The sequence below is a fragment of the Anopheles ziemanni genome, chromosome 2 (genome assembly GCF_943734765.1).
Source record: "Anopheles ziemanni chromosome 2, idAnoZiCoDA_A2_x.2, whole genome shotgun sequence".
Classification (NCBI taxonomy): domain Eukaryota; kingdom Metazoa; phylum Arthropoda; class Insecta; order Diptera; family Culicidae; genus Anopheles; species Anopheles ziemanni.
Window position 1 is genome coordinate 65,837,441 of NC_080705.1, and position 14,956 is coordinate 65,852,396.

The 14,956-nt window shown below is 43.8% G+C and overlaps 1 protein-coding gene across 1 annotated transcript in view; it reads right to left on the minus strand.

Moving 5' to 3' along the window:
• Window positions 1–14,956, minus strand: part of LOC131294130 (cell adhesion molecule Dscam2) — a 39,960-nt gene that overhangs the window by 9,798 nt on the left and 15,206 nt on the right. The window contains exons 7-9 of the mRNA XM_058322175.1: window positions 8,201–8,352; window positions 7,857–8,129; window positions 7,335–7,622 (exon numbers count right to left, since the gene is read on the minus strand). Of these exons, the coding sequence (XP_058178158.1) occupies window positions 7,335–7,622; window positions 7,857–8,129; window positions 8,201–8,352 (713 nt within the window). The remainder of the gene's footprint in view (window positions 1–7,334; window positions 7,623–7,856; window positions 8,130–8,200; window positions 8,353–14,956) is intronic.

Here is a 14,956-nt window from a genome sequence, read left to right on the forward strand (position 1 = left end):
CAAGGGCGTTTGGGAGCGGCTGGTTCGGAGATATGGACCAGCAATAAAAAGCTCCAGCGTCATCGAACGTGTGCTCTATTGACGTGCGTGATTGCGTGCGTACGTATTCGTTCCATTGCGTAGCGCTTTTTGTAAAATAAAATGTAGGAAAAAGCAAAGTATATAAATGCGGCCAAATAACCGTGGAGCATAAAAACGGTACTCCCGTCGAGAATGGTTCGGTTGGCAATGATGACGGGACTGTAATACCAAATGAGGGTGAATGCTTTACACCTACATCCGCACTTCAATAAAGGGCTTGCTCCATATGGGCGGTCAAATGTGGCGGGTGCGCTTCCGGAAAGAGAGGGGGCTTGTTTTATTAATTGCTGACTAATAAGAGAAATATTAGCCTTCGTTATTGATTATTACCACCTGGGTGTGTTTTTATTAGCACAACTTTCCAACGCAGGGGTGCCAAGTGCGGAAAATTCAATCAGATCGAATCGATAACATTATGTCCGTGTGTTTTGATGCCTGCGTGTGCGTAAGGGGTTGGGATCGTGTTAACGAACGTGCCCAGGATCTATTTTATCTAGGATTGTAGAACAAACAGCTTATGGGGAGCTTCGAGGTAGGGGCGATTTAGAAAGCGGTTTGGGAAGTACGATAATTTGCATCTCAGCTTAGCTGTGATACGACATCTAACATCCATTGGAATGCGTTCGAAAAACGAGAGGGAATTTATATGGTACGGCTATATATGGCACGGTTCGAAGCGCACACAAAAACGGAAATGGAACGTAATTAATGGCACAGGCAATCGAAAAGCACCAAGGGAGGAGCTTTTATAGGGAAACGTGCGAACTAAGCGGGATGGGTTTTATGTTGCTCCTCTTTCTTCTGCTTTTTTCACCGAACCTGGCTGAAAGTGCTTCCGCAGCGATAGGCAGCGTGACTTTTTGTATTATTGGCCGATAATTAATATCAGGCCGATTGAATTTCATCATAAATAAACGCTAATTAAGAAGACAGCCACATGGTAATGAAAGGTGGCTTCACGGAGCATGCGATAAAAACCATTGATTGGAACGACGATGGACGAAGAGGATGGTAATTTGGAAACAAAAAACAAAAACATCCCCCGAGAATGTGCGCGCTGACATTCGCTATTAATTAGTAGCCAATAAATTAAATGATTTATACCGTTGATACCGGTGCTCATCGTTAACTGCACTTGCAAAAATTTTCCTTCGGCTTCCAGTTTGCATCCAGGAAAAACAAAACAAAAAAACGCAAAAGCAAAACCTTTAGGATGGGAGATGGAGGGGAAGCGGGTATTACAAGTCTTTGTTGGTCGTTATAAATATTTATTTTCCTAACTACTTTCACAGGAAATGAAAAGAAATTTTGGGTACGATGATCCACAAAACTAACACGTTTCTATTCTAATAATTTCTGAACTGAAAAGAAAACTCAAATTGTGGATTGGATCAAGGTACGGTACAAAACAGCATGAAATTGAAGTAGGTGCGAGGTGTCGGTGCTCCAAATAAGGGATGTGAATAGCGAAAGCTCGGAGGATATCGTTTTTATTTTGCAGTGGTTAGCAATAAGAGGTGCTTTCGGAATAGGTTAAATAGTGGGTGGAAATAAGAAAAAGCAGTGTCAAACAGTGAGCAAAGGGCATGAGATGGCGAAGAATTTAACGTAAAATATTATTCTTGCACTAGCATCAGTGAAAAGATAATCTTTTGAACTGCATAAACACAAAAACAAAACTGGTGAAACTAAAGAGGTTGAAGAAGTGAAAAAGAGACAGAGAGTATAGGAGCGTGAAATTCAAACATATAAAACACACGGCGATGTATTATGCTCCTGATCATCTGGCGGGGTTGCATCGGTTAAAACGAATGTGAATGGTATCTGTAAAATGTATTTTAATTCACGAATAATGGGTCGATTTTCGGTTGAGCGCTATAGTTTCGTTTTTTCAATTATTGTTACACTCTTAATTTCGGTGAGTGTTTGTGACCGAAAAGCAAAATTTCGTCGTATGCACAAAAGTGGCAAGACAAAAGGGCAAAATATGATGCTGAAAATATCCATCTCTTTCCGAATAGATTTCCACAGAAAAAAACGATAATATTCACGTGTAAATTAATGATTTAAAACCAGCCCGACATGGAAATGGGAAAAGGTTTATTTTTTTCCCAGTTCTCAGTTTGTAGCGATGATTAAAAGCCGCTTGTGCTGAGTTGCTGAGTGAGCGGGTTTTCCTTTTTCCGCGAATCGGTACCGAGGGAGGCTCAAGGTTTTGTTCCTGTGCCGTTCTTCGCGCAATGCTTCGCTGTTCGCTGGGAAAACGGATAGATTCATTAGAGGTTGTGTCATTATAATGACATTGCCAGGGGTTTTGCTTACGGCGTCGGAAATTATGAGCTAAAAATGTTCCCGTTCTCTTCGATGTCGGACTGAATCGGTTGTCGGTGGGAAAGGGGTACAATCCATTTCCTTCCCTCCTATTTTTTTTTCTACAACCTTGATGGGCGTTCACCCGTTCGTTAACCCGATGCAACCCCGAACGAGAACCAGAGCTGGAACTAAATGTAAGCGACACGCTGTGCGCAGTTGAGCGGTGAAGGTGCGGAGGGGACACGCTGAGTGCTGGGAGCAGTTTGGAATTTAATCCACGTTCTTATCTTTTTTTCTGCTCATCTTCGTCTCTACGGCGTTTGGTGGGTGGTGCTTTTTTTCGTACACATACAGGTGACTGACAGGTGGGGTGAAAAAGGGGGGAAAGCAGTGTGACAAAAAGGTGTTGTAGGCGGTGGCAGCAGAGGCAGTAGGAGTGAGGGTGGTGGTGGTGGTGGTAGTGGTGTGTGCGAGGTGGCGTACGGCGGGTGGCGGGTGGAAAAGTTGAATACCGGACCGATTTGCGTTGTTGTTTTTCTTTTTTTTATGTTTTGGTTCTTTCGGCTCGGCATTCACTTCGGCTTTGGGCTTTTCTTTGACGGAAAAGTACACAGAATAAATACGCTTGCAGTGGCTAGCTCTGGCTGGTGGTTTGTGGGTTGGCTTTTTGCTGTTGTTTTGGTTTGCGGATGCGTACATTTGCGACGTTGACTTGCGAAAACAGTCCCTTCAAGGTGGCACAAAAAAGAACGGAACAAGAACCGACAAACAATCTCATCTGCACAACTAAAACGAAAAAGTTAAAAAATTAAAATTCAAAAAAAGGCATATGCACATTTTGCATGCGTTTATGCTGGTGGATGATGTTGTTGTTGTTGTTGTTGTTGTTTATTCCGTTACAAAACGTAATTACGCAGTTGGGATGCTGTTGTGTCCGGAATTGTTTTCTACTCTGTTTTTTTTTCTTGCCGATTATCTTTTGTTTTGATTACCCAAATTAAACCAACAATGTTCGTAGGCTGAAGTTGGATTAAGTAAAACATTCTTTCTTGTTCTGTTTTTATTGTTTACAGCGACAGCGAAAAGACTTACAAACGTTGCCTTTAACAAAGTATTGTTTGAGCAAAAACTCCGTAGAATTTAAATCTCATTCTACGTTGAGAACAGAAAAAAAATTATGTTGTGGTGTAGAAAATTTGACTAGGAATCACAACTTTTCTTCACCTAGAGGATTCATTTATGTCGCAACGGCGGGAAAAAATTCTCGTGTGGTATAGTTACCTTACTTGCGCCACTTTGTCAAACAAAAAGACTACAATTGGTTACACATAGATTTCAAAACCAAAACCCAAATGGAACTACATTTTCAAAATCGAATGTGGAAAAGAGAAACATGAAAAGAAAAAGAGCGGCGTAAGAGTTGAGAGTATGAAGACCGAAAAGGACAAAGCGAGTTGAATGGTATAACGCTCCAAAACCGGCATTGTACGGGAGATTTTCGGTCAGTTATCAATAAATTAGAGAACTTCAGACAGAACGAGCGACAACAAAAATGAACAAAACAAGAAAACTAGTGGGTTGTGTGTGTGTGGTTCGTGAAAGCTGTGTTCTAAAACTGGTTGAGGATTAGTTTTCGAATGAGTTGAATAATCTGTTGTTGATGAAAATATTCGCCACTGTTATCATACTTTAGATTAAAAGAAGGCAAGAAATATCTGATACAAGTGGAAGTGCGGAGAAATGTGAGGACACTTTCTTAATTCAAACGAGAATGATAATATGACCAAAATGAATTAGGCACGTTTAGAAAAATTACTAAACCTTGTAATAGAGACTAAAAAATAGAAAACAAATATAAGCGTACATAAACATAAGATAATGCGCAGCTTTATTGTTTGTTGTTGATGGTAATGATTTCCATATTGTTTCATTAACATTATGTTCTTTATTACGCTGGTCGTGTTGTTGAATGAAAAGAGATGTTTTCGCATTCATTTATGAAGACATATTTTAAGGCTTCTATTTATATTACCGAACTGCTTATCGCGACCTTTTTCCCCCTAACCAGCCATTGCATGGCATCGATTCCATCCCCGTGCGCCACGTCAAGCCGAACAGCGATGGAAAAGTCAAAGCTAACTAGCATATGGTTTTGCAAACTAATTGGTGTGCATACATTTTGGGAGTGCAGTTGTGAGGCGAAAACACTGGAATACGAAGCTGCACGGGTGTGCTTGCATGATGCACAAGACGATGGAAAAGGCAAATTGAAAAGAAAACGAAACCAATATCACTCAAAAAGAATCGACAAGCGAAGGTACAAGGTAGCGCATCGTTAGTGCAAGATGTCAAAGAATCAAAGGGAGTAATAATAGCGGTGTTGGACGAAACATGTTGCATCGTGAAGCCCGGGCGAAGGAATCTGGTGTAACAGTGAGCCATAACGGGGGTGTGCCTAACAAACGCATACGCAAGGTGTCATCTAATAACAAACGGGGTTTTTTGCGGGGGTTGCGAGTGTGTTAACGGTAGCGTACGTGGGTTTTGGGTTTGCGGAGGCCTTCTGACAAAGTAAAAAACAAATACACACACAACTGTGAACCAACCCAAAAAACAAAAACAAATAGCTCATAAAAGAAAAGCAATACGGTACAGAAAAGTGCTGAAAAGTTTTTGTTCTAGGTCCATAGTTATTGTTTTTGTTGCAACATTATTTCATCTACCCTAATTTGTAGACAATAGATTCATACAAATTTATAGTTGTAATTCTTTTTGTAGATTGCACAAATTGCACTTGAAAAATGGAAAACACATAACATATAAAAACAAAGTGGATCAACACTATGCTATACGATTTTAAAAATATCTCAACTTAATTGGTTGACAAGTATTGCGACAGAAGAAAGTTCCAAGGTGCATACAGCGTGGTGAAAATATTTTCATATTTTGTGTTAGAACACAGCTTTCGTGATGTTAGCGTGTTGGTATGGCGTGAGGAAACAAATCAAAGACTAAAACTAATACCGATAGAAATAATATCATCTCTACAAGACGTACAGCTTCTAGCAAATGATAGATGAAACTTCATGCTGGAATTTAAATCAACATAAGGGGGTTTAAAAGGGGAACACAAGTCTCTTCTAAACCATATATAGAAAAAATAGATTACTTTAAGAAATTTTTTTTTTTAAATTGTTATCCTCAAGTTGGGTTGGGTACAATGACAACAATTATAAGTGTAGGAAAAAATCAACTCTGTTCAGTTCGAGGGTTGTATCAACATTTAAAAAAAGAAAAATTATACAATCAACCTAATTGAGAATAGCTGATATATAAATAAAAGTTAAATGTTTGCTGTAAGATGGAAGGTATAGTTAACCTCGTGGATTGCCTTTACGTAGCGAACTAAACAAACGAACAAAGCAATATTATCGGTGCAGAAAACAATTACCTGGTGATCGGCCGCAAACCCACTGCGTGCTAAAGCAACTGGGAAAGGGACACACAATTGGTGATATTATAGGCGGAATTGCTCACGAAAAATACATTCGATACAAAGGAGAGAAAAATACACGAGTGTGTACGAGTTGCTTTTAAAAACGATAAATTGTACGAGTTGCTTGCTGGCTTCAGGCGGAACTGGTGAGGTGAGGTGTAGTACAGGAAAAAAAGGGACAACAAAGGGAAGGCGCCGAACTACTGCGGGTGTTTATTATTCGATACTTCGAGAATAACCGCCACATTGGGTAGAACAAGGGACACAATAACAAATGTAGAAATTTAGCGGATTTGGCACATTATTTGCGGTTTAGCGGTATTGACTGTGGGACTTTTCTCTAGTGGGGGTTTCTTGTAAATTTTGCTGATAGCAATTGTGCATCGCTTTTTTAATAGAGGCAAACGCAAGAAGGGCGATGGTGTGGCAACATATAATTTCTATCATAAACAACAAACAGCAGCAGTAGTGGATACATTACGTTAGCGGAAGGTTATAAATACGCGTGTATATGTGTTGTGGCATGGTACGTATATCATGGCGCTAGTACATGGCAAGTCTTCGCAGGAGTTTTGATTATTGGTGCAAAACAAGAGAGGCAACAACGATTGGCAGTGTTTTTCTTTTCTGTGGATGTGTTTGGTGGATGGTGCTCGTATGTAGCGTAAGTGCGTGGCAGTCTGCTTATGCGTGTGTGTGTGTGTGTGTGTTGGGGTGGGGGGACAAAACCAAGGTGTGTGAGAACTAGGCGAGAAAGAGTATACTTTACTTTACCTTTTACCTGTAAGGACGCCGTGAACTTCACCTCGGCCGCAGGATTGCTGGCCACGCACGTATAGTCGCCGGAGTGCGCCGCCGAGAGGGAGGGAATGTTAAGGAGGGACGAGTATTGGTCGAGGGTGGACACGTTGGCCCCGAGCAGCGTGGACAGCAGCGGATCGCCGTCCTTCAGCCACTTGAGCGTGAGCGGAGGGTCACCCTTGGACACGCCGCACACCGTGCGCGTCCGCATGCCCTCGGCCAGGCCGTCTTGGAACGCGAACGGCTCAATGTTGGGAGGAACTGCGCATGTGTGTTTGTGTGTGGGTGGGTGTTTGTGTGTGGAGGATTTTTGGAGAGTTTTGGTAGGGTTTTAGGGGTTGGGAATGATGATGTCAAAGATCCGAGAGATGGTTTGGAATGTTTTTGGACAAAGTCGTCCCACCGACACCAACGTTACGCGGTAGTAGTTGCAGTAGTAGTAACGATAGTGGTAGTAGTAGTAGTAGTAGTAGCAGTAGAAGTAGTGATGATAGTAGATTGGAACAACCGAAAACGGGCAAACAGGAGAACCGAAGAGCGAATGGGACGAATGAAAAGGAACAAGAAACAAGAAAGAAAGAAAGAAAGAAAGAAAGAAAGAGAGAACACAGGTGAGTCAGGACCTGGGGCACGATACGGTTACCATTGACCAGCAGCGACTGGTGACCCTCGGTTTCGGCGGCCGTGTTGCGCACCACGCACGAGTAGTTCCCGGTATGGTCCGCCGACAGGTTCTCGATCAGCAGGATGGCGTTGTACTGGTCGACCTGGGTCACTGACATGCGCTGAGTAGGATCGATCGGGCGGCCATCTTTACGCCAGGCGATCGTGAGTGGGATGTCACCCTTGATCACGGAGCAGGTGATCGAGGCGCGATCGCCAACGTTCAGCGACAGGATCGACGAATGAAACGGGTTCAGCTTGGGTGGGACTGCAAGGGGGCAGAGGGGGCGATGCGATTAGTCAGCGTGTTCGAAGGTCGATCGGGTGATCTGACACTCTGAGTGCAACTGTCGACTGCATCTCAACGTAACCTCACTCGATCGACCTTAGAACGTCGCGAGGGAAAACCTCCCGCAACTTGAAGAATTCACCTGTCGAACGTCGCTGGAAAGGGAAAACGAAAACCATCTGTTACCCCAGCAGCTACCCTGACTATACTGACCTATAACCGCCACTTCGCCACTGCGGCGCGCACTATGGCCCTGCTTGTTGCGCGCCCAGCAGGTGTAGACACCGGAGTCGAGCGACTTCTGGACCTCCTTGATCTCGAGCGTACCGTCCGACTGGACCTTCTGGCGCATGTCCTCCGGCAGCTCACGTCCACCACGCTCCCAGTGGATCTCCTCGATCGGGTAGCCCGCGACCGGACACTTGAGGTACAGCGTGTGGCCGGCCACAGCCGTCACCTTCGGTATCAGCCGAATGTACGGTAATCCTGTTTTCGAAAACACCGTTGGGAGTTACTTACGGCGATCGACAACCCCTTTCCGACCCAGCGCTACGTACCGTAAATATTGAGCCGTGCGGAGTGCGATGTCCGGCCGGCACGGTTTTCCGCGGCGCACGAGTACTCGCCACCGTCCTCCACCATCACGTGGCTGATGTTCACGTGGCTGATGACATCGCCGTGCACCGTCACGTACTGGCCAATCATAAACCTACCGTCAAAGGGGAAGCGTGGAGAGAAAATATAGTTTAGAAACATTAGATTCCACACGGACCTTAGAGGGTGGTTCGGAGGGTGTCGTAAAGCTTCTTCAAAGCCGATTAATTCCACGCTTCCTTTGCAGCAATGACAGCAAGACGGAACTCGACTCGCACTTCATAAGGGTAGTTAAACGAGCGTAAGTGCTTGGCCTACGCTATACGATGGTTCTAGTTGTGAAGGTTTAGCACCTTTAGGAAGGTACGGTAGCACCGCAATCGCGAACTAACTTATGTGGCAACTAATTACGAAACGAGAAGACGTCTGACTGGATCCTCCTAGTTCACTACCCATATCCTCCGGTGTCCTCCGGACCTAAATTGGTAAGCCGCAAAGCGATTTGGGAGCTGGTTAGAAGTTAATTTGAAGTCGGGCTTTTTAGTACCGCAAAAGTTCAACACACATACACATCCACACCTCGGGAGTATCGGACCCAAGAGAACCGGAGTTGTGCAGCCCAGGGAATGGCGGTCGAGGACTAGATCTTTGGGGTTAGGGTTTTTCACCGAAGGTCTGGCGGTGGCATCGGTTCGAGAAAGTTATGAAACGTCACCGTACCGTGTCGTACGTGTCGTTCTGCGGTTCTCGTTCGCAAAGTAATGTTTGAGGCCCTCTAAACCGCGCGCTCCCCTCCGGTCGCTCCGCCTCCGTCGACGAAAGGACTCCAACGTTACGACCAAGGATGAAATATTCAATTTTAATCCGCACCCCTTTTATAATTTGATCTTCGGCTGTCAACTGTCGAGCTCTGGCGGGAAGCAAGATGAAGACGCTGTAAAGTTGTGAACTCGAACCATTTCGAATCGAGCGAACGACCGGGGGGTACGGGGGCGTGCTGGATGCATCCGCAACCATGCTGTCCATTGTGTGCGGCTCGTTGAGCGATGAAGTCAAACCGTTCGCTCGACGCCATCGGACCAGCACACCCCACACCGTCCTACCTCGGTTCACGACGAGGCGGCACAAAAGTTCTCCATCTGCCTTGGTGGCCCTAGTGACGCTCGTGACGCCGTTGGGAAGAATTTAAATTAGTTTGCAACTTTCACCAACACCGATTTCATATTTGACTTTATTTCCGTTGCCCGCGTTGGTTCAACCGCAACCCTCTCTTGATGGAAGGTTCGGGAGGAACTGGCTTTTTCGTATCCTTTCAAATTTTTTCTTTTCGTTCAGCTCTATCTTGCTTGCTCCTTGGTACCACGACACGCATCCACTTGACGATGCACTTTTCGTTGGAAAAGATGAAGAAGAAATTGACAACGCCGAGTAACCCTGTTAGGAACCCCGGTGGTTTTTCAGCCAAAGATTGGCCTTTTTCTCTTCAACGAGGGTACAAAAAAGTTTGTCTTACGGAGGCTCCATTCAGCGTTTCGCGCACGTTTCCGTCGACTGCTTTTGGGTCGAAGTAGAACGTCTAGGAAAGTGGACTGACTCACCGACCGAGTGCCGCCTGACTTGGGATCAGTCTACCTTTCCCAGCGAGAAGTCTATGCGCGGAGGATCGCTGATGCTCCAAAGACGAACGGACTGACTGACTGACTGACTGACTGACGGGACTGCTCTTTCTGCCGAGAAAAACTTTAAACGAACGGCTGCATGCGTAGTTGGTGCAAAAGTTTTCCACCCCGCCGGCGGCACATGCAACGCTCTCGATTAAGTTTTCCCCCATGAATTCTATCGCTCATTGTTGGGATTGAAATTTGCCAACAGGCGCGCTTCCGGTGCGGGTCTTTTTTTTTTTTTTTTGTGTTGGCCATACTAAAATCTGCCTGAAGAAACAAAACACCCAACTGAGCATAATTTCTGTTTAAACGGTTTTGACGAGCGAACTCGTTGGCGTGATGATAATGATGTTGATTGTGATAACACTGCCATTAAGCGAGTGTGTCTTTTGCAGTCGGAATAAAAATTAATTAAGTGCCAGTTTTTTTTTTATTGAAAAAGAAGACATTAGGATTCGAAATATTTTCAATGGAATGGCCTTATCGAAATTTAAGAATTTTTGACATAAATTTCAGAGTGTTTTATCGATAGTTTATATCATTTGCTAAGGACCTAGAAGGCAGTTCAAGAGAAAATGTTGGGATTTTTGTAATCATGTGATTTATATGAAAAATAAAATAGATTAAAATCTTTTCTTGAAATGTTAACATTTGTTCAATTTTAAGGAGTTCTCTGTAATAGTCTTGGTGTAGTAATGTTACATATTTGTGTTAAGATCAAAACGCAGTTCCTTATGTTTAAAAAAGGGTGACAATTCTTCACTTTTATCAAGAAAAAAATTCTATTAAAGCAAAGTAAAGAAATTTTCAATTTACACAATACAAAATTCAAAATAAAATTCAGTTGCTAATAGCGTTTCGCGTAGGTGGAAATAATTTTAATCTTTACGTAGGTCATGAAACTTTTGCTTGCTTGAGTATTTCCTGTATCTCTGCCGGAAGCTGTTGGGTGACAATATTTGGTTTATGTTTTCGGGGTTTCCTCAGCATCGTATCAACAATTAATGAAACACTCCAAAGAATATTGCCTGACACAAGCACCAACCCTTCCGAATCCCAACCACCCACCAGTGTGACACCATCTGCACAAGACGAGCACTCGCCGCAAGGGTAACTCTCCCCTCCCTCAAGCCATTTCCGCTACCCCCTACCAACTGCAACTACAAGGCAATGTGTGTCAGATAAAACGGACCGAACATGCCCTCTCGTTCCCGGTCTCGTACACGGTGTCAAACTAAAATGTGTCAAATATTAACATACACGCGCCGGGGGAGCAAAATGCAAGCGGATATGCATCCGGAGCTGCCGTATACATGGATGTATATTTTATAAGTACACACACACACATACACACCCACCCGTAAGTACCGACCCAGTGACATCCGGCGCCCGCCGTCGTGTTTCGGGTTGTTTTTCACACCCGGAAGACATCGTACTTCGCTTGTCTACCACCGTTGGCTTCTTGTCGGGGCACCATTTTGTTTCTTGCACCAGGAAGGCGGTTGAAGATAGGAAAATAAAAACGTTTATCGAAGGAGAAACACGCCCGCGCGTGTGTGAGCGGCCAGTGTTCATAACGGAAAACGAGCGGGCGATGCTATAAACAAGAGCATGGAGGAAACGGAATAGGGCGGGAAAAAAAGAAGGGAACGAAATGGTTCCATGTATTGCCTCCGAGGCCATGTCGGGCACATATCGGGTTGATCGATGGTAAAAAGCTGGGTTTCTTCAGGGACCGAGGGGTGAATGCATACTCGGAGGATCAACCGGGGGTTTCTCTAATGGCACAAACTGCCCGAACTATCAACTAGCATAACGCTGCACGAGCCATCGCGGATAGTTTAGCGCACACTATCACACCGAGGAAGCAAGGCGTTATGACTTATGGGCATCCACAGGGGATGTTACCTTAGGACGGGGCATGCTTTGGAAATTGATTGGATAGTTCTGAGTGGGTAGGCACCGATAAGGGTTGATTTCATACTCTGGATGGCATTACGGTGGATCTACCTTTTTGCGTCTATTTAAATGTTGCGTTTGTGAAGGATTTTTTTTCGAAATACACCAACAGAAATTAAAATTTCATTTTTTTCTGTACCATTTTTAAAGAATATTTTAAGCTAGTTGTACTTAGTAAAAATAAAAGTCGTTTTAAATTTTTGACTACCAATAAATAATATACAACCGAAAAAAGAATTGGAAAGGAGTTGTCCCAAAAATTTGCAAACACAATTAATTTAAAAAAGAATAATAATAATAATAATAATAATATTACATTTGTTTTAAATAATTGATTATCACAAAATAACACACAGCCAGAAAAAGGGCGGTGAGAAAAAATATGCTCAATGATGCTAATGCACGTTCAAATAATGTAAATAACTGCTCGTTTTCATAAGAAACAATTAAAGTTTGCCATGAGACAGTCGTAAGCGACAAGAAGAGCCAATCGCGTTACAACACTGCATGCAGTTTGTGCCTTGTTTTTCTAAAGCAACACAAATTGCGCCCAGGAAAGCTACCGGCCCCCTGGTGGCGGTGGAAATTGGTTGTCTATTTTTATCGCACCGTGTCGCATATAAATTAGGATTAGACCGGACAGGTATACAAAACGGTTCTGCTCATTTGCACAGGGAGCGAAAGGCAAATAGAAAGTAAAAAGCGAACAACCGCAAAAGCTGTTGGCTCGGGGTGGAACGCTTGGGCCAAGTTTATTAAAATATTTACCTAACACCGGCAACACTCTTTGCGATACGGAGGGGAGGAAATTATATCCGAAAAACTCACCCACCCCTCCTCCTCCTCCTCCCGTACAGTTATGAAAAGGGCAGAACGTTTGTGTCAAAATTGCGTGCGAAATGAACTGAGAACACGAACTGTTTCGGTTAGTGAGCAGCGTTTTGGAAAGGGAATTTGTATCCGGTTGGGGCAGGTGGAGTACCGAGACGAGATCCGTTTTGCCTACCAGGAGGTTTTCCGTTCGCACTTTGGCAATCCAGTGCTGGCTCAGGTAATCGGGGAGCGTTTTCATTTCCCTCCAACACAAGCAGCGGCATTGGTCACGGGTAGCGCGCGGTTCGTTGGTTTTTGGGTTGTAATTAAATTATCTCGCTGAAATATTCCGTTACGTATTTCATTCTACGCATCCTGTTGGGTGTCAGCCGGCAGCGGAGTTGAAGCATTCCGAACCCGGTATCGCGCCGTTCACGGCAAGCTGTAAACGGTGCGAGGCGGGTGGGATGTTCTCCAACGGCAAACCGGGTCGTGCGAAGCAAATTGAATTCCGCCGAGGCTAGATTTTAACGATTATGCGATTAAAATTTGCCACGGTAAATTGTCACTCGAAACAGCTTCCCCATTCCCCTGCTCAGTGCTTCTATAAAAAAAGGTCACATGGAGGGATTGGGAGGGAAAAAATATTTGTCGGTGTCAATAATTGGCAAATGGGAAAGGTGTTCTGGGGAGGGAATCTCTGTCTTTACTAAGTAAATTAATTGATGACACACGACGTTAGGTGCAGATCGTTTACGCATGTCGCCAATGTAGGTTAATTGTAAATGGAAAATTAACCTCAAGTTTATTTGAATGAGGAAGTATGCGACTTCCAATAAAATATTACTCGATGGCAGAGATTGTGAATCATAATGCCGAAAAGTTTCGAACTGTGTGAAATTCAGTCTTGATTTTAAATTTGAAAAACATATTCTTTTCGTTTCTCGTATTATGTTACAAAATGCATTTAAAGTCCCTGATATTATACCATTCATATTATTTGTGATCCAAAATCACATTTGTTTTTATTTTGTATTTTTGAATTTTACATATTTTATTTTCAAAAGTTCTCTGATATGATTGACAAAGACAAGCTCACGTTAAAAAACTGAATTACCTGGGACTTCAGAAAGGTTGTAAGGTGTCTGAATCAAATAGCAAACTAGAAAGTATTGTCGAATACTGTTGAGTATGTACTGTTTTTTTTCCATTCAGTCTTTTTCATAATCTGATCATTTTGGGTAAGAGGCATCCTTACAAGTCCTTTTTCGGGCTGCGGTTTATGCGTAGTTTTAAAGAATTTTTCGAACTTAAATCGCTCACAACGATAATTAACCTGGTGCTTCATTAAACCGTTCGAGATTAGACAGGGCCACGGAAGCCCATCAATCAATCATTCGATCAAATGGCCATCACCCTTCTCGAACCGGGGATTAAAGGCATACTGTTGGTCTATGGGTCGCTTTTAAAGCACCCTGTTTTAAGTTTTTTTTTCTCTTTTTGCGATCCATAACCCGCAAAATTTTTTCAACGAAGTTTGAGTACATGGTTTGGTTTTTTGCTACATAGCACCGACATGACACGAGCAAAACTCTCCAACGTCAACCTCAAGCGTTGTGCTATCGATCAATATGAAGCCTCCGAACCGAATGGTGGTGGATTTCGAGCGGGTTTTCCCGGGCATCGACGGTTGAGTGGAAAGCCTGACCCTTCCCCGAACGAGCGTTTACTGTGGTCACGTCCACACGGACATCGGTGCGGACCATCGGAAAGTCATTAATTTAAGATTCGCTCCGTCCGGCAGCCCAACTCCGTTACTTGCCAATCCCACGGTAAGTGAAAGGAAGCGAAAAAGGACAGACAGACGAGAGCATATCCTGCGCCTCTTGGCCCACAAAACACTGACAGCGAAACTTCAATAAGCGAAGCACGCAGAGCGAACCTCGAGATGGAGCGGCGCTTGAACAGAAACTTATTAATCACAATAGTGTCCAGTTCGCTTTTCCGGGGCTCCGGGACGGTTCCGCTTACTGGAAGCTTGCGGGCAAGCTATGTCCGTTACCGGGATAGTGGATCCACTTTTCTTCGTTGGCATCGTTAACGGCAGCCGAAGATTGATTTCCATACGAACTAATAAATTTTATTTGATTTAGAATCCGCCCGTGGAAGCCAAACGCGGGCGGATGGAACGGATGGAACGGAGATTCAAACGGGGCAATCTTCTTTTTTCACGCTCCAAACGATAACGAATGAGGTGTTTATTTGTGAGAAAATGATTGAGCT